General features: G+C 51.0%; 2 protein-coding genes across 3 annotated transcripts; one reads left to right on the forward strand and one right to left on the reverse strand.

Annotated features, from left to right (window-relative positions):
- The first annotated feature begins 581 nt into the window (after nt 1–581).
- Nucleotides 582–8,364, forward strand: MZT2B (mitotic spindle organizing protein 2B). 2 transcript variants are annotated; one of them, XM_080821660.1, is made up of 4 exons: nt 599–820; nt 1,031–1,179; nt 2,113–2,292; nt 7,737–7,992. In XM_080821660.1, the coding sequence occupies exons 1-4, from the start codon at nt 657–659 to the stop codon at nt 7,892–7,894; spliced, it is 651 nt and encodes a 216-aa protein (XP_080677786.1). In that variant the 5' UTR covers nt 599–656; the 3' UTR covers nt 7,895–7,992. The 2 variants fall into 2 exon arrangements, with proteins under 2 accessions (XP_080677785.1, XP_080677786.1); XM_080821659.1 differs by lacking the exon at nt 2,113–2,292 and having other exon boundaries at nt 582–820; nt 7,737–8,364.
- Nucleotides 8,365–9,455: 1,091 nt separating this feature from the next.
- LOC308354361 (tubulin alpha-3 chain) lies at nt 9,456–13,792 on the reverse strand (the record flags this gene model as incomplete). Its single annotated transcript, XM_080821723.1, has 4 exons — nt 13,558–13,792; nt 12,512–12,660; nt 11,524–12,204; nt 9,456–9,752 (listed from the first exon to the last, which is right to left on the reverse strand). Exons 1-4 carry the CDS (start codon nt 13,676–13,678, stop codon nt 9,456–9,458), a joined length of 1,248 nt encoding a protein of 415 aa, XP_080677849.1. The 5' UTR covers nt 13,679–13,792.
- Nucleotides 13,793–19,187: the final 5,395 nt, after the last annotated feature.

Raw genomic sequence — 19,187 nt, forward strand, 5'->3', positions numbered from 1 at the left:
TTCCAGGCGGTAGGAGCCGTGCAGGGAGTAACAGATCATAAATGTCTTCTTGGAATTTCTAGTCCTAAGGCTGCTTTCACCAAGATTACTCTGTTGCTTATCCTTCAGCTCTCTATTAACTGTCTTTGAGATGTACAGGCAATCACGAGACCCTTTAAGAATGTAGCAGCCAGGAGTGCCTGGGTGGCTCAGTGGGTTAAAGCCTCTGCCTTCGGCTCAGGTCATGATCCCAGGATCCTGGGATCGAGCCCCACATCGGGCTCTCTGCCTGGCAGGGAGCCTGCTTCCTCCTCTCTCTCTGCCTCTCTGCCTACTTGTGATCTCTCTGTCAAATAAATAAATAAAATCTTTAAAAAAGAGAGAGAGAGAATGTAGCAGCCAGTACTTATTTGATCCTTATCAAAACTATGCAGGTTACAGGTCAGCTTTCGGGGCTAAAGATGAACATTTTTCTGCTTGTATCCCTTCTCATCCCGCAGGTAAATGCGGATCAAATGGCAGAGAGAGGACAAACCGGTCCCTGCCCTCTGCGGCAAGGCGGGGAGAGGAAGGGCCGGCGGGGGCCAGTAGAGGGCGCTGTGGGAGCAGCGGAGGGGCGCGGCGGGGGCCGGGGCACAACAGCGAGCGCAGCGCTCACCTTCCCGCCGGCCGGCTCCATGGCGGCGGCGGGCGCGGGGACCGGGCCGGGAGCGCCCCCGGGGCTAGAGGCGGCTCTGCAGAAGCTCGCGCTGCGGCGGAAGAAGGTGCTGAGCGCCGAGGAGATGGAACTGTACGAGCTGGCGCAGGCGGCGGGCGGTGCCATCGACCCCGACGTGTTCAAGTGAGCGCGCGCGGGCGGGAGTGCGCGCTCGTCCCACCTCCAGACGCCCCTGCTCTCCAGCTCCTCGCCCCGGCCTTTGGTCTGGAGGAGACCTCCCGCCCTTTTCGGACTCCTTTGGGTGCCCAGAGTAGAATGGGGGTCCTGAGGGAGGTGGCCCTCCTAGGCCGCGGGCCAGGGGAGCTCACTGCCCACCGCCTGTGTTCTCTCCAGGATCTTGGTGGACTTGCTGAAGCTGAACGTGGCTCCCCTCGCCGTCTTCCAGATGCTCAAGTCCATGTGTGCTGGGCAGAGGCTGGCGGGCGAGGCCCAGGACCCTGCAACCGTGTCTCTGCCCACGTCGAGCGTGCCCGAGACCCGAGGTCAGAGCTGGGCCCGGTGCTCCCTTGCCCCTGCGGTTCAGGCGGTGGGTGGCAGGAGAGGGAAGTGGGCAGCTCCAGGCGCAATGCGGGCTTGGCCCTGAGTGGCCCAGTCCTACTGTGGGTCTTCTCCCCGGACCGCAGGGACCACCCAAGGGCTCCCCTCTTGGTGTCCTGTCCCCAGCTTTGGCATCGTTGCTACCCTTGAGAGTGCACATATGCAGGTCCAGATCAGGCGGTTGCAAGCTGGGTGTCCAGGGTGGCCCAAGCAGGCGAGGCCTGGTCTAGGATTCTGCCTACCTCCTTGGGTAGAAGTGCTTTCATTCCACAAAGACAGGAACAAGGTGGTTTGGGTTCCTGATCTCAAGGTGTGTACAAGCCTCCAGAAAAATGCTCAGGGAGTGGGTCAGGCAGAGGCCTTTCTGCCCCCTCTTTGCTTGCACCCCACTGGGGCCCAGGTGCTGCTCAGGAATGTAGCCAGCTAAGCTTCCTTCCTCAGATCGCAGGACAGGGGTCCGCGTGGCAGCCCTGGGCTGCCCTAGACACATGGAGTGCAGAGGCCTGAGTGGGCACAGCACTGGGCGCAAGTTTCAGGGGCCTCCTCACTCTTGAGAGTCACAACGTGGGGGGGCGGTAAGCAGGTGCTGCTAACAAGGGAGTCACAGCGGAGCTCCAACTGCATCCCCTTGGTGTGTCGCATCTGCTCCCAGTTTCAGAAACACTCTGGATGCTTGGCCAGAAGCCCTCAGGCTCTCACAGACGTCCTGAGAGGGGGCTGGTGTTCGGGTTGGGCGCAGGCTGGGCCCCCATGGGGGTAAGTGCCAGGGCCCTGGGTACCCATGCCCCCTGTCCTGAGAGGCCCTGGGCACTGGAGCGCAGGCTTCCTAACTGATCCACGCTCTGTCTACTCTCTTTGTGTCTCTCTCTGACCTCCAGAGGCCTCCTTTCTCTCTGCCAAGAACTGTAGTCCCCCTGCAAGGCCCTCCTTTTCCTCGGCCCCGCGGCCTGCGGCCTCTCCGGTTCTGCTCCACGGCCCAGCTGCCACGCACCCGCCTCTCTCTCCAGGGCCCCCCGGTTCCCTCCGGTTCTCTTGCTGCCTGTTCTCTCCTTTTGCAGGTTGCGTTTATTGGTTTATCTCTGGGGGTTGGTGCTCTTTCTTGTTTCTGTGGAAACTGCTGTGGCCCCCATATCAGGGGAGCTTGTTAAAGCAGCTTCGAGATGAACTGCTAGGACAGGACCTTATAGGCCATTCCTGCCACACAACTTAGAAGCCAGGACGCGATTTCGTGGCTCAGTTTATTAGAGACAACCTGCAGTACTTCTAGAATGGGACCAGTGCCCTCCACTCCCCAGGGGCCAGCTCTGCTGAGACTTGTGCTCTGTGGAGGTGCCCTCACCCCAGAGGAGGACAAGAGGCAGAGGACCGGGAGCCTTTACTTTGATGTAGAGAGTAAAGCCTTAGGTGTGAGAAATGCCTTGGCCCCTGAGATGCCATCACCCGCCCTGGCAGGTAGTCTAGAGTATAACCTGTGATTGCCCTTTCCTGCCTGTTTCCTGAGGCAAGGGTACCTTCCAGGGATTGCCACGTGTGATGAGGCTGGCGCCCCAGAGCCAGGGGTGTGTGAGGGCCTGAGAGCCCACAGGTGCCCTGGCTGTCCTCTCCATGTCCCTCTGCACATCGCCCACCTTGCTGTTCTGGATGCCGCCTGGAGCTCAGGCCGGCCAGGTGGGGGAGGGCCAAGGGCCAGGTCTGGGCAGACGTGCATAGACTACAAGGCTGAGTTGAGGAATCAGTGGGCAGAAGGAGGGAGATACTGGAGGCAGCCCTCCTCATTTGAGGGGGCGTTGCTGCTTGCTCACCCAGTGGCTGGGTGCCAAGCTGGCTATCAGGGCTGAGGACTCAGGGGCTGTGAGATGGACAAGTCTTCTTCCAGGGAGGGAGATGGCTGGATCAATGAAAGGTGACGGAGATGGGAGGAAGCCAGTGTAGCTGGCCTTGCTGGAACAGCAAGTGTTAACCGGAATCAGAGTCCTGTTTCCCTGTAGCCCTTTGAGTTGGGGGGAGTGGGGAGGGCTCCAGCCAGCAGTGCAGGCCCAGGCCTCTGTGGGAGCAAGCCTGAGCTTGGGGTTGGGGGGGAAGAAGAGGGGAGGGTAGAGTCAAGGGGTACTGTGGGTTTAGTACTGGCAGCACTGGCATAGAGGGGCTCCGAGGGAGGTGGGGAGGAAGCCCCAAGCACAGGGATAGGCGTGGTGTGCGTGGAGTGCTGCGCCCCATGAGGTTTTCTCAACTGCTTAGGCCTTGGGTCTCCTGGGTTGGGCAGATGGCAACCAGGATATGAGGACACAGAGGCCCTGGGGAGATATCCAGTGAGGGGAGAGTGCAGCCTGGAAAGGGGTTTGGTGGGGAGGCACTGAAGGGGAGCTGGGCACATGAGAGGCCATGACAGGAGTGTACAGTGGTGAAGAGGCCGAGGCCGTCAGAGACCCAAAAGTTCTGAGGCCATGTGCACAGAATCTCTCCACACACAGCTTGGGCAGAATGTAGGGGGTAGAAAATGAGGAGAGTCATCAGAGTGATCAGTCAGGGGCCTGTGGTAGCCTAGCGTTGTGATGGCGGTTTGGGGCTGTTGGGGTGAACTGGCCTTAGGTTTCCCATGGAATCAGGGTGTGGAGCTGCTGCAGACCGGGGGGCTGGAGCCCCACTCGGGAGTTCGATCTGGTAAGCTGCAACAGGCACAGCGGGTCATCTGGGTCCCTGTCCCCTGGCCATCCAGGTGGCCTGCGGGGACTGCCTTTACCAGGCAGAAAATGGAGAAGCAGAAGACCCGAAGAGCACATAGGGATAAATGCTTGTCTTGGTGAGGGTGTGGTCACTGAGGAAAAATAAAATGCAATGGAGTGTTCTCTGTTGAAGTTTAGGGAAACTATATATATATTTTTTGAAAGATATATTTATTTGAGAGAAAGAGAGCATGAGTGGGGGTCAGGGGGTGCAGAGGCTGAGGAAGAAGCAGACTCCCCACTGAGCAGAGAGCCCGATGTGGGGCTCGATCCCAGGACGCCGAGATTATGGCCTGAGCCAAAGGCAGATGCTTAACCAACTGAGCCACCCAGGCATCCTGGGAAACTGTATACTTTAAAAAGATGTTCCTCCAGAAGGTGTAAGAAGTAGTTTGGTGTGCAGAAGCTGTGAGCCTTATGCAGAGCTGCGTTGTGCAATAGGGAAGCCCTGGGCCCCTCAGGGCTGGGGCAGCTGAGACTCAGAGCGAGGTCAGTACACAGCAGATGGCCAGATGCCAAAGAACTGGCACAAAAAGAGAATACCTCGCAAATAATTTTTATCCTGATTACACGTTGAAGTGATAACACTGCCCATTTTGAGCTAATTAAAATACCTTATTTAAGTTAATTTCTTTTTTTTTTTAACTTTTTAATGTGGCTGTTAGAAAATGACACATGTGGCTCACGTTGTATCTCTACTGGACAGCATGGCTCAGGGACAATCACAGCAACACTTTTCCCAAAACACTGAATCAGGGCTGCAGGTGCACATGCAGGAGGGGTCATTCCACCCCCCAGGAAGCATAAGCTTGTGTTGAAGAGGTGTGTATGCATATCCACGGTACACGAGTCCTTGGCGTTCTGTCTGTGTGTGTTCTGGAAGCACAGATCAAGCCCCTCCTGTGTGCCTGGAAGGGGCAGCAGGACTGGCTGCTGGGTGCAGACCTGCCTGTGGTAGCAGTGAGGGACGGTCCTGGCCGCTCACTCGCCCCAGCCACCAGCCTTGCCAGCCAGCGTTAAGGATACTGGAGTGCCTGCTGTACTGTGTTGACCCCGTTCTTTTCCTTCCTCACACCATGCATCTGGTGTGCACTCACGGCCACTAATATTTGGCCTCAGCAGCCCCATTAGCCCATTTGAGCACAAGGGAGCACTGGCACCATGGAGAAAGGCCGCTCCCGGGGACTGCAGGCAGGATGGGAGCAGCAACCCACATTCAGGCTGCTTTCTGTGACCCCTCGATCCCTCCAGCTCTGCAGACAGGGCTCGCAGGGTATGGGGAGTAAGGATCACACAGGCCACACCAGAGGTAAATGACACAGTGGGTCCCACCAGAATGAGTCAGCTCCCCAGCCATAGGGTATGTGTTTTGGGTTGCGTTTGGGGTTTTGTTGTGAAAGACATTTTAACCTTCAGTGGTCAATGTCTTCAGCTGTTTGAGGGCCGCTCAGGTTTTGGGCCTGGGGTAGTGTATCACCCCTCCCACCTTTGGCTCAGCTCCGTCCTCCATTCCCTCTGACCCTGATTACCTCATGCAGGGACCTGGGGCAGACAGGACCAGCTCCAGAAAGTCTCTTGCAGGGCCCAGGGGCGCATGGCTGAGTCAGGCTTAGCAGAGCAGGTCTGACCACCGATAGACCCTGTACACCATTCTCCTGAGACCAGAATATCACTCTCCTCAACCTCCCCAGCTCTGCATAAAATGAGGCCTGCATGGGTCTCCCCACTGGGAGCACATGATTCCCAAAGGTTCTAAGAATTGCACAGAGCTGGATAAATGATCTACTTTCATTGTTAGATAGTGCTCTTAATGCCTTTTATGGCTCAAAGTTACACTGATGTCTTATTTCCAGGGACTATGAGCCTCATCAAGGTTAAAGATGAGCATTATTTGCTGTTTTCTCCTTTTCTCTCATCCTTGAGTTTCCAGAAGGGCCCTGGTCACTATACTGAGAGGGAGAGGAAGGTCCAGTGTGTGGTGTGCTGAAGAAAAGCTACATTCAAACTCAGGCCCACATCTGAGATCCACCTTGCCATTTGTCAGGGGTGAACTGTACTTGCAAGTCCTTCAGAAGTGCACCGAGCCGAGTCTGCAGGACACTTAAGTACCCCAGATTAGGCCAGGTGCTACAGATGAGTCATGGCAGCCAGGCCCAGCCTGGAGAGGGACATGGCCTCAGAGTGGGCAACAGCATGCTGGGAGCTGCAAGGTGGTGGGGTTCATGCACCCATAAGAGATAGGATCCTTGCCCCTTGACCAGTCAGTGGGGGCCAGATAGCAGTGTTTGTAACAGGAGAAAGGAAATGTGTGGTGATAGCTCTCTGATTTGTGTGTGTCTTTTCCATGAGTCACTTGCAGGCTGAGTTGGCCCGGCTTCACCCCACCACATGCCCTCAGCCCTGGGTAACCTGTTATTACATCTTTGTTGAATCAACTGTATGCAAACACTTGAGTGTGAAGCCCAGGGTGGCAAAGCAAGGGAAAATCTGAGCTGTCAGAATTTCAAATGTGCCCCCACTGTCACCCTTTCCAGCCCACTGGGCAGCTGAGACGCCCTATTCTCTGGAGAGGAGCTGTTCAGAAATGCTCTGTAGGAAGGGGAGAATGTAGTTGTGTCAGAGAGCTTGGAAAGCAAGTCTGATGTCCAGGGTCTGCAGTGTTGCAAATGCAGGGGCCTCCCTTGTTCACCATGACAGACAGGAAAACAGGAATGACTTAATATGCCCCCTAAGAAACCTCATGGTATCTTTTCTCCAAAAATCTAGAAGTCCCCTGTGCAGGCTATTTGATTACTAACTGACGTTGAGGTTGAGGTCAAACACGGGACACGTACCCTGTTCAGAGTCTGCAGGGTGGACCCCACCAGACTGGAGAAGAGCCCTGGCCGGTGAAGGCCCGATATGAGGGAACTGTGACCCAGTGGGTGAGCCTACTCTCTGGGCACTGTTTGTCCCCTCTGGTGTCCTGTCAGTCTTATGAATGCTGTCAAAACCCTGAGGCCAAGGAAGCCATTCCTTTAAAATAAAGCTCTGGCCCAAGCATGGTTGCAGATTTCCCTGTCTTCACAGAAAGAGGGTAAGGTAAGTAAATTACAAGTCAGGAGGTATCTGCAGCAGTGGTCTCCATCTGAATGTGACTACCTGTGGTCAGGGCAAGTCTCCTTGAGCACTCAACCCTCAGCAGGGGCAGGAACCCGGTCACGGGATCTGGGAGCTGAGCTCAAGCGCAAGCGGCTTGACCACCAAATGTTTGCAAAATACTTTGAGGTAGGCAGGAAACGCCTGTGAGAAAGAGCTTCCAAGACCCAAATCCAAAAGCCTGATTTCCATTCTTGAGGGTTGTGCCTCCTGTACCATCACTGCAAGCAGTTGAGCTGTGGGCGATTTGGAGCAGGGAGTGCCAGGGGGGCCGGAGACAGCAGCCCAGCTGGTGAGTCCCCCCTGGAGTGCTGGTGGCCAGCTGGGTCCCTTCGCTTTCCTGGGCAGGATCAACCAGCTGAGCTCACTTCCCGAAATGGGCCTTGTGGACTTTCCCCATTGTACCGCTTCTGTCCTAGGACCCATGCTCCAGGGCCTCCTGCACCCTGCCTAGGATTTCTCTTGGATGTGCCATCTCCAGGCAGTCCTCAGCCTCAGGGCTCAGGGCTGACAGAGGGTTCCTGGCTGAAAGGTCGGACAGAGATGTGCTAGACATAATGTGCCAGGAACACAAATGTGGTCGATGTGGCAACTGTGGAGTCTGCCCTGGTTCCTAATGATTGTGTTCTGTGTCTGCTCAGGGAGAAACAAAGGCAGCGCGGCTCTGAGTGGAGGCCCAGCACTGACAGAGCGCGGTGGCCGGGAAGGATCCAGCCAAAGGATGCCCCGACAACCCAGTGCCACCAGGCTGCCCAAGGGGGGCGGGCCAGGCAAGAGCCCCACTCGGAGCAGCACCTGAGATGGGCAGACTTCTCACACCCCCCAGCTCTAGGCTCTGCCACTCTCCTAGCAGAGGCTATCTGGGCTTCCCCCAGTTGGTAATAAAGCTTTGTGAAAAACCAAGGGTCCATACAAGCTGTTTTCTATCACCTTTTGAATATATTAAGGCAAGGATTTAGAATCAGTTCTGCCTAATGGGCCTGGCTGTGCTACAGATGAACTAAGCAAGTGACTTAAACCAGTGATTTCACCCTCCTGTACCTTATTTTCAGGTTGGAGAGAAAATATCTATACAGTTGGCCCTTGAACAACACAAGGGTTGGGGCACCAACCCCCCTGCATTGTTGAAAAATCCGAATATAACTTGACTCCCCAAATCTTATTTACTAGTAGTCTACTCTCAACAGGAAGCCTTACCAGTAATATAAAGTTGATTAACACATACTTTGTATTATATGCCATATTTCTTACCGTAAAAGGAACCTAGACAAAAAAAAAAAAAACCCATAAGGGAAATACATTTACACTGCTGTACTATAAAAAATCCACATACAGTTGGCCCTGCACAATCCTGCTATTCAAGGGTCAACTGTATTCCTAGATCTTTCATAAATGGCCGTCAACACGTTTTGCTAAAGGGAAAGGTGCAGTGCTTTTGCTGAGACTTTCCAGGGCGCTCAGCTGCAAGGGCCTGAGCATGAAGGGGGGAGGCTGTTCTACAGGGTACCCGCACAGCGCAGTCAAGGATGAACCGTGCTGTGACCTAGAGCTCCCCCTGTAAGCTGTGGATGCCAAGCAAAATCCAGTTAAGACTCCTTCCCCCGCAACCCAGAATGTCCTCACCCTAGGGACGCCTGGGTGGCTCGCTCAGTTAAGCGTCTGCCTTCAGCTCAGGTCATGATCCAGGGTCATGGGATCGAATCCCGCATTGGGCTCCCTGCTCAAGCAGGGACCCTGCTTCTCCCTCTGCCTGGCGCTCCCCCTGCTTATGTGCGCTCTCGTTCTCTGACAAATAAGTAAGTAAATAAATAAATCCTTAAAAAAATAAAAGTAAATTAAAAAAAAAAGAATGTTCTCACCCTATACGTGACCCACGGTATTAGGGACTTTGTCAACATCCCCCTCCCATGGACCTCAAATGTTCAAACTCCAGTTCCAAACTCTTACCTAGTGCCATTAACAGAGAAGCCTGAAAAATGGCAAGCACAACTGAAAATCAAACTCAGTTTTCCTAGAATCTAGGAAATTTCTAGATTCCTAGAATCTAGGAAATTTCTAGATTCCTAGAATCTAGGAAGCACTGTTTCCCCTCAAGGCATGTCACATAAGCAGTGGCTCCTTACAGATGTGAGCAGGGCAGTACCCCACTCCTGCAGTGCTGGCCGGGACAGCCTTCTGTGTGGCCCAGCAAGCCTTGGGGTACCCCCCCCCCATCCCTGCAGGCAGAGAAGTGTGTACCAGCAGCGCGTCAATAGAGGTTTCATACAGAAGCTTTAATTGTGAACAACTGGGAACAAGATGTGCTGCAGGGTGGCAGGAGGGGGTAGGGGGAAAGAAACTCCTGCTAGCCCCCCTCCCATTCAGTATTCTTCCCCTTCTTCTGCCTCTGCTTCCACGGAATCCACACCCACCTCTTCATAATCTTTCTCCAGAGCTGCCAGGTCCTCCCGGGCCTCAGAGAACTCCCCTTCCTCCATGCCTTCCCCCACGTACCAGTGCACAAAGGCTCGCTTTGCGTACATGAGGTCAAACTTATGGTCCAGGCGGGCCCAGGCCTCGGCAATGGCGGTTGTGTTGCTCAGCATGCACACAGCCCGCTGCACCTTGGCCAGGTCACCCCCGGGGACGACAGTGGGGGGCTGGTAGTTGATGCCCACCTGCAAGAGAAAAGGGGAAGAAAGCAGTCTGTGAAGCTTCAGCCAAACCCAGAAATGGTGACTGCTGTCATGGAAATAAGACACGTAGTTGCCTTCCTCATGCCAGGCAAGGTGTCAGGTGAGCAGGCTGTGGGTTTCTGGACAAGGACAATGGGGAAAAAGGAGCCCTGGAGCCAGCCAACCTGGCTCAGGTCCAAGCTGCCGGAAGGGCTTTGTCCTAGCACTTGAGCCATGTAAGGTACTCAGGTAACAGGACTGTTTCTTCTAAAAAGGGATACTGTTTTCTATTCTTCAGATATAATTTTCTCCATAGGCTTCCACTGGTGGGGATTCACTTCTGTAGCTGAAACCTCTTCCACTCAAGTCAGAGTGCTATGGTTTTATCACGAGGGGCGATCACCCCCCCATCTCCCATCAAGGGAGTGAGCCTGTGCATCACAGGATAACAGGAACGCTGTCAGAAGTCCGAGGACTGTTGCCACCAGTGCAACCAGAGGTGGCCTATATGTGTGCTGAGTAGAAAGGGGGTGATATCCAAGACCTGGGACCAAAGGGGAGGCATTCCAAGTTGCCAAGCCAGGGGACAATGTATCCCAGAGCTTTGGGCAGTGATACACAGGGTCAGTTAGAACCGGGCTCAGCAAACTTTGTCTATAAATGTCAAGACAGCACATATCCTAAACTGGGCAGGCCACATGGTCACGGTGACCATTGCTAATTCTGTCTGCAGCACAAAAGCAGCCTCAACCACACACCAAAGAACAGGTGTGCCTATGTTCACATAAAACTATTTACGATAGGTGGCTGGTCTGCCAACCATGCCGAGCCCTGAACGCAGAGTAGAAAGTGCTAGTTAAGGACCCAGTGCAGGGGCTCCTGGGTGGCTCAGTGGGTTAAAGCCTCTGCCTTTAACCAGACAGGGTCCTGGGATCTAGCCCCACTGGGCTCTCTGCTTAGCAGGGAGCCTGCTTCGCTCTCTCTCTCTCTGCTTGCCTCTCTGCCTACTCGTGATCTCTGTTAAATAAATAAAATCTTTAAAAAAAAAAAAAAAAGGACCCAGTGCAGTAAGCTCACCAGCAGCGAGTTCTGAACCAGCAGAGATGGCATGAAAAGCAAGGCAGAGAGAAGCCCATTTTTCCAGATAGAAAGCTTGACAGGGCTTAGTAGTCAAGTATTGGACAAAGCTTCAAAGTGACAATAAGTTTCCTATCCTGTATCAAATGGAAGGTTGGTAAAAACTACGTGGAAGGCAAACTCAGGCCAAAATTGCTGAGCCTACCAAAAGAGAAATAAATATGTTGCCATTTTTTCCCCAAAAATATTCATAGAAGTTTTTCTTTAAATCAGACTGCATGGGACATTTAAATTGGGTTTAATTTCTATATGCCTGTGAAATGAAGTAGATTTTAGCAACAGCAATGTTTATAGTATTGCCAATTTCAAATATCCACATAAATCATCAAAATGCCTTGAAAATTTCTACATTTCTAAATCCAGACTGTATTTCCCCACACTGATTTGCCACCCAAAAAAGGAACAAAGATTGTTCCAAAAATGTCCTGTTCTCTTAAAAAAAATTCTCACCACAGATATATAGTGTGATAACTCAGGAAGGAAGTTCAAAAGGAACCAACGAATACATTATCACTCCAGCTAATTTATGACCAAGGGGCTGGCTGCCATGGAACGGGGGTATTCTCCACAAAGGGCATGCTGTGCTGGGTCTGCTGCTGCTGACAGGTAAAAACCACTCTGCATCAGCCAGTCCTACCTTAAATCCAGTCGGGCACCAATCCACAAATTGGATGGTGCGCTTGGTCTTGATAGTGGCGATGGCTGCGTTGACATCTTTCGGGACCACGTCCCCCCTGTACAACATGCAGCAGGCCATGTACTTGCCGTGCCGAGGGTCACACTTGACCATCTGGTTGGCCGGCTCGAAGCAGGCATTGGTGATCTCAGCCACGGACAGCTGCTCGTGGTAGGCCTTCTCGGCAGAGATGACCGGGGCGTACGTGGCCAGGGGAAAGTGGATGCGGGGGTACGGGACCAGGTTGGTCTGGAATTCCGTCAAGTCCACGTTCAGGGCCCCATCGAATCGCAGGGAGGCCGTGATGGAGGACACGATCTGCCCGATCAGACGATTGAGGTTGGTGTACGTGGGCCGCTCGATATCCAGGTTGCGCCGACATATGTCGTAGATGGCTTCGTTGTCCACCATGAAGGCACAGTCGGAATGCTCCAGGGTCGTGTGGGTGGTCAGGATGGAGTTGTAGGGCTCCACCACGGCCGTGGACACCTGGGGAGCTGGGTAAATGGCAAATTCCAGCTTGGACTTCTTGCCGTAGTCCACCGACAGCCGCTCCATGAGCAGAGACGCGAACCCAGAGCCGGTGCCACCCCCGAAACTGTGGAAGATGAGGAAGCCCTGCAGCCCCGTGCACAGATCCGCCTGAGAGAAATCACAGACCGTGGGTCAGCGCCTGCAGAAGCCACACCGCCGACTCCAACGAGCCACGGTCACTCCTCTTTTCCTCTGCAGGACGCTACGCGTTCAAATCGTCTACAGCGCACACGCGGGACACTCAGAAGCAAAGCAAGGCAGACGTTAAGATGGATGGATGATGGATGCATGAAGCCACCCGTGAAGGAAGACGGGGACTCAAGATTCTGGCCTGGAGTCTGGCCAGAGTGGCCTCGCGGTCCCCATCCCCACCCGCCCTCCCGTCCAGGGCAACGTCCACAGGACGCCCTCTTACCAGTTTTCGGATCCGGTCTAGGACCAGGTCGACGATCTCCTTGCCGATGGTATAATGGCCTCTGGCGTAATTATTGGCTGCATCCTCCTTCCCGGTGATCAGCTGCTCCGGGTGGAAGAGCTGCCTGTAGGTCCCCGTGCGCACTTCATCTGCAAAGAGGATGCGTGGGCCGCGTGTCCTTAAGGCCTGTTGTTAACTCACCAAGAGGGAGGGATTCGGGGACCCGTTGCATCTACCATGCACATGCTGGCCCTTGGGGGTCAGCAGTGTCAGTGTCTCAACGGAAATGTCTCTCTGTGACATGCAGACCACAGCTGTGATCTGTGGCCCTAGCAGGGAAAGTCAACTGGAGGTACAAAGTCCAATCTGACCGGTTCCCAAAGAAGGGAAAAAGCTCACACCCGTACACACGCGATTATTTCTTCCCAGTTGTAGCTACATCAAACAGTGTGCCTAAGAAGCCCTTACATATTAGATAAGTCACCAGGTCAGCGTGACTTCTGCCAGGCAGTCCCGACAGGGCACCCTAGGTGGCCTGCGGCTCACAGACTTCAGGCTGACATTCTGTCTCCTCCTGGGTCGCCACTGAAAGGTGCGTCTCTTTGCAGCTCTCCCTGGCCACCACCTAGGCTTCTCAGCTGGTGGATCCCAAGGAATGTTCTCTATTCACCTTCTGTGTCTAAGATGCAGGTCAAGACTCTTGTGCACCACCAACACCTTGTGGGCAGCGTTAACGAAGGACCCGTGACCGGGCACCCTGCACCCTGGCCTACACAACCACCTGCTTGGGTCTGAGAGGGCCGCGAGTGAATCTATTACCAGCCTCTCTTTCCTGGATATTAGGTTCTCCTGCATTAGGAGCCTCGGTGCCAAAGACACTTTAAGCACTCACCCTGTAGTTTCTCACCTAACACAGCCACGGGCATATTCTCGCGCATCCCATCCTTTCTGTGGAAGGATTCAAAGGAGCACAGGGGACGTGGGTGGGGCTTTAGGGAGACTCTCTCACTGTCCCAGGAAAGCTGCCCAAGCGCCCCAGTACCTACCGACCACGGTGGGTTCCAGGTCCACAAACACCGCTCTGGGCACATGCTTGCCAGCCCCAGTCTCGCTGAAGAACGTGTTGAAGGAGTCATCCCCACCGCCGATGGTTTTGTCACTTGGCATCTGACCGTCAGGCTGAATCCCATGTTCAAGGCAGTACAGTTCCCAGCAGGCATTGCCGATCTGGACACCTGCCTGCCCCACGTGGATAGAGATGCACTCGCGCTGGGAACCAGAACACAAACCTTGAGACCTCTTTGTTTTTAAGGCAATCGACACTATATGGCATGGAAATGAGACCTAATATCATAAGTTAGTATTTGTAAAATATTCTGTTGTCTTTTTTTTTTAGATTGTATTTATTTATTTCTCAGAGAGACAGAGAGGATGAAAGCAAGCAGGGGGAGCAGCAGGCAGTGGGAGAAGCAGGCTTCCTGCTAAGCAAGGAGCCAGATGTGGGACTCGATCCCAGGACTCTGGGATCATGAGATGAGCCGAAGGCAGATGCTTCACCCACCGAGCCACCCAGGTGTCCAATATTTTGTTGTCTTAAGATCGCCTCAGACATTATATCCCATGAGCTTCCAATAATAATTTTATATCTGAACACTTATCTATCCAACATGGACAGACATACACTTAAACTGTGAATAGCAATAGAGTCACTATAATTGGTCTTTTAAGCCATCAGTAAGTAATGTAACAAGTAGAAACCATGGCTTAGAAGGGCACCTGGGTGGCTCAGTCATTTAGCGTCTGCCTTCAGCTCAGGTCATGATCCCAGGCTCTGGGATCAAGCCCCACATCCGGCTCCCTGCTTGGTGGGAAGCCTGCTTCTCTCTCTCCCACCTCCCCTGCTTGTGTTCCCTCTCTCGCTGTCCCTCTCTGTCAAATAAATAAATAAACTCTTAAAAAAAAAAAAAGAAACCATGGCTTAGAAAATAAGACAAAATATCTGAAATAACAGTTTAAGATTTTATTTATTTATTTGAGAGAGAGAAAGAATGAGGGAGAAAGAGCATGAGAGGAGAGAGGTCAGCAGGAGAAGCAGACTCCCTGCTGAGCAGGGAGCCCAGGACTCCAGGATCATGACTTGAGCCAAAGGCAGTTGCTTAACCAATGAGCCACCCAGGCACCCCTGAAATAACAGTTTAAAGTCACTGGACAAAAGGCAGCACAAGACAGTGATTCAAGCAATGTAAGCTTTAGCACTGCCCCAGAAGACTATGGGGAGTTTCCAGGGTACATGAGGGAGTAGGGGTGCGGTGAAGAAACCTAAAGCCCTGGGACCTCCCTGAATTGAGAGAGAATTCAGTGTTCAGGGAGGCCAAGGCATCTAGAAATGATGGTGCTAATAGCGGTGGGGAGAAAGCTGCACAAGGAGCCCTGAGGATGTCAGCAGAGAGTCTACAGTAGAGCGGCACTCAGCACCCATGTGTGAGGGACTCCTGAGCTCCCGTCAGTCATGAAGGAAAGGCCTCCTAACTCACAAAGCACCAAAAGGAGTCCTCAGTAGTAGGGCCAAATGAGACCTATACTGGGCACCTGGGTGGCTCAGCAGGTTAAAGCCTCTGCCTCCGGCTTGGGTCAGGACCCCAGGGTCCTGGGATTGAGCCCCGCATCAGGCTCTCTGCTCAGCAGGGAGCCTGCTTCCTCCTCGCCTTCTGCCTGCTTCTCTGCCTACTTGTGATCTCTGTCTGTCAAATAAATAAATAGAATTTAAAAAAAATGAGACCTATACTAAAGGCTGTTTGGAACTCACCTAAAGCTTAAAAGCACGCCTCAAAAGGATCAAATTATTTCTAGGTATTTAATAGCATCCCAAAAGAAAGCCTAAGAATAGTTAAGGCAATACCAAAAACAAACAAACCAAAACAAAACAAAAAAACCCAAAGCAAAAAACATAAAACAAACCGTAATACCCAACAATTTAAAATTTATAATGTCAATCTAAACTTACCACGTATAAACACACACAGAGACACACAGAATATATAACCATATATGAAAAGAAAAAGTAATCAATACAAACTGACTGAACTAGTCAATGACAGAACTAGCAGAGGAGGACATTAAAATAGCTATCATGCAGGGGCACCGGGGTAGCTCAGTTGTTAAGCATCTGCCTTTGGCTCAGGTAATGATCCTGGGGTCCTGGGATGAAGTCCTGCATCAGGCTCCTTGCTCAGCAGGGAGCCTGCTTCTCCCTTTCCCACTCCTCCTGCTTGTGTTCCCCCTCTCGCTGTCTCTGTCAAATAAATAAATAAAATCTTTCTATAAAATTGCTATTATGTATCCATATCTCAGGAAGGTAGAAGAGAAAATGAGGAGAAATATAAAAAAGACCTATATCAAACTGCTAATGATAAAAGGAACGCCTGAAATGCAAAATACACTGGATGGAATTAGAAATAGCTGATTATATAATAAAGATGAAAAGATGTGGGACGCCTGAGTGGCTCAGTCCGTTGAGCAGTTGAGCATCTGCCTTCGGCTCAGGTCGTGATCCCAGGGTCCTGGAATAGAGCCGTGTATCAGGCGCTCCATATCAGGCTCCCTGTTCGTCGGGAGGCCTACTTCTCCCTCTCCCTCTCCCACTGCTTGTGCTCCCTCTCTCACTGTGTCTCTGTCAAATAAATAAATAAATCTTTAAAAAAAAAAGATGAAAAGATGTGCAGATAACATAAAAGTTCTATAATATAAGTGAATACTTACAGAATATATGAATATACTTAATGTGACTGAATTATACTTAAATGGTTAAAATGGTAAATTTGGTGCCATGTGGTGCCATGTGTAATTAACCACAAAAAAAGGTGATACTCAGCAAGAAAAAGCAACTGCATTGATACATGCAACATGGATGAATCTCAAAACAATTATAGTCTGTGAAAGAATTCAAACACCAAAATATGAACTCCATAATCCCATATACAGAAAATTCTAGAAAATACATCTAAGTAGATTAGTAGTGGAGCAAGAATGTCAAGAGGGAGGATTTTCAAAGGGGTAGAAGGAAACTTCTGGGGGTAATGGGAGTTTTTTTTTTTTCTTCACTGAAGTGATGGTTTCATGGATTATCAGTATGTTACTAAATGTTAAACCTTAAAAAAAAACCCAAAAAACCAAGAACAGAGGGAGAACCTCTGCACTGTTAAAAGATCAGTGTTTTGAAAGACTTGTTCTAATTCTGTCTAGATTTCACTGCATTCAGAAGTTTAATCATGTAATTGACAGTTTTCTAAATTAAAACTTTACAGAAATACTAACTGGCAAATAATTACAACACAACAACAGATATAATTCTATTGAGTTAAGAAATACATAAAAATAAAAAATACATAAATGTTAGGGGCACCGGGGTGGCTCAGTGGGTTAAGCCTCTGCCCAGGTCATGATCCCAGCGTCCTGGGATCGAGCCCTGCATCAGGCTCTCTGCTCAGCGGGGAGCCTGCTTCCCCCTCTCTCTCTGCCTGCCTTTCTGCCTACTTGTGATCTCTCTCTCTGTTAAATAAAGAGATAAAAAAAATCTTAAAAAAATACATAAATGTTAAACCTCATCGAATTACAGAATTTATTTTATTTTGTTTTATGACAGTGATAAGTCAACAAAACTAAAAAGAGGTAAAATAGAGACTTTGTCAGACGTTCAAAAACTGAGGGAATTAATTACAAGCAGATCATTACACAAAAAATGTTAAAAGAATTATACCAGACAGAAAGAAAACATTAGATGGAAAACTGGAACTACGCAAAGCAATGAAGAATACCAAAACAACTAAAGATTTGGGCAAACATAAAAGAACTTTTGTTGAATTTTAAAAACAGAATTGAACATTAAGGCAAAAACAATGATTTACTGTGGGGTTTAGAGCTTGCATAAAATTAAAATATGAGGGGCGCCTGGGTGACTCAGTGGGTTAAGGCCTCTGCTTTCGGCTCAGGTCATGATCCCAGGGTCCTGGGATCAAGCCCTGCATCGGGCTCTCTGCTCAGCGGGGAGCCTGCTTCCTCCTCCCTCTCTGCCTGCTTCTCTGCCCACTTGTGATCTCCCTCTGTCAAATAAATAAATAAAATGTTTTTTTAAAAAAATTAAAATATGACCAGCAGTACCAAAGAGGCAAGAAGGAAGAATGGAAGTATATGGCTGGGACATGGTATTATAGCACTTAAGGGCAGACTGCGACAGGCTGAAGATGTGCTCTATAACCCCCAGAACAACCACAAAAAAATTAAATGAAGTGGTATAGCCACAAAGCTAATAAAAAAGATAAAATGGAATCATAAAAACAATCCAAAAGAGGCAGGAAAAGAGAGGAAAGAGGGAACAAACAGGAGATAAACAGAAAACAAATAGCAACCTGGTAGATTTAAACCCAACCACACCACTTATCACATTAAACAACATTACAAATTAAATGAAAATACCTGATTAACAGGCAGATTGTCAGAGTAAAAGCAAAACCCAACTATTAGCTAACTGCAAGAAGCCCAGAGATAGGTTCCAAAGTAAAGGATGGAAAATGATATAGGTGCTAAGGCTAAACCAAAGGCAAGCTAGAGTGGCTAGATGAGCAGGGCAGTTTCGATTTAATTTTATTTTCTGCTGACACTGGCTTGCTATTAGCATATAGACTGACTGTGGTCTAGCAGAAGGGAGTCAGGATGGATGCGACGGGGCCATCAGGTGTTCCTCCAAGCAGGTTTAGAGGAAATACCACCCTGGCTGAGGCAGGGCACAAGGGCTGGGAGGAGTGCGCAGGCACAAGGCAGGGCAGTCACATCGCTCAGGCACATGGAAACAAAGTGGCGAGCCTGGAGCCTTCCACTCCGCCACTCGTCTCCCACTTCTCCAAGAGCACCACGGTGGGCAGGAACCCAGAGTGTCAAAGTTCCTGGTATTGTCCCTGGTGAGGGGGCTGCCTGGGTCACCCCTGGCTGACAGCACATGGCTCAGAGGAGCCCAGGCAGAAGAGAGCACTCAGCCTAGTACTGTGGGATAGAGCAGGCCAGGACCAACACTGTTGCTTTCAAAGCGAAGAATTTTACTAAGGAAAGGAGGGTCATTTCATAATGGTAAAGGAGCCAGATCGAGAGGAAGGCACAACAGTCCACAGTGGTTATGTATCATCAGAGTCACCGCTTCTTGATACAGAACTTCAAAATGTACAAAGAAAAACAGAACTGAAAGGTGGGACAATCGGCAATCAAAGACTTCAACATTCTCTCCATAACTGAATCAGATGGAAATCGGTCAGGGCACAGAAGACCTGGACAACGTCATCAACCACACAGACCTAAATTACATTAGAAAACACCCCACCCCGCACAGCAGAATACACATTCTTCTCATATGCACAGAGAACATTTGCCAAGTGGACCATATTCTCCGCCAACCATAAGTCAAGTCTAAATGAATTCCAAATTATTCAAATAAAAGAGTTTGATCTGCAGTGGGAGGGGAGAGGAGACCCCCAAGCAGCCCCGCTCCTGCCACCAGTCACACTCACCACAGCCCTGAAGAGCATCGCCAAGACCCTCAGCTGCCTCCAGCCCCAGCACTCCTGGCAACAAGCCCAGATCACTGTAACCATGGGTATTATTTTCCCATCATCTAATTATGATCGCATTA

Source organism: Martes martes, assembly GCF_963455335.1.
Source record: "Martes martes genome assembly, chromosome: 13".
Taxonomy (NCBI): domain Eukaryota; kingdom Metazoa; phylum Chordata; class Mammalia; order Carnivora; family Mustelidae; genus Martes; species Martes martes.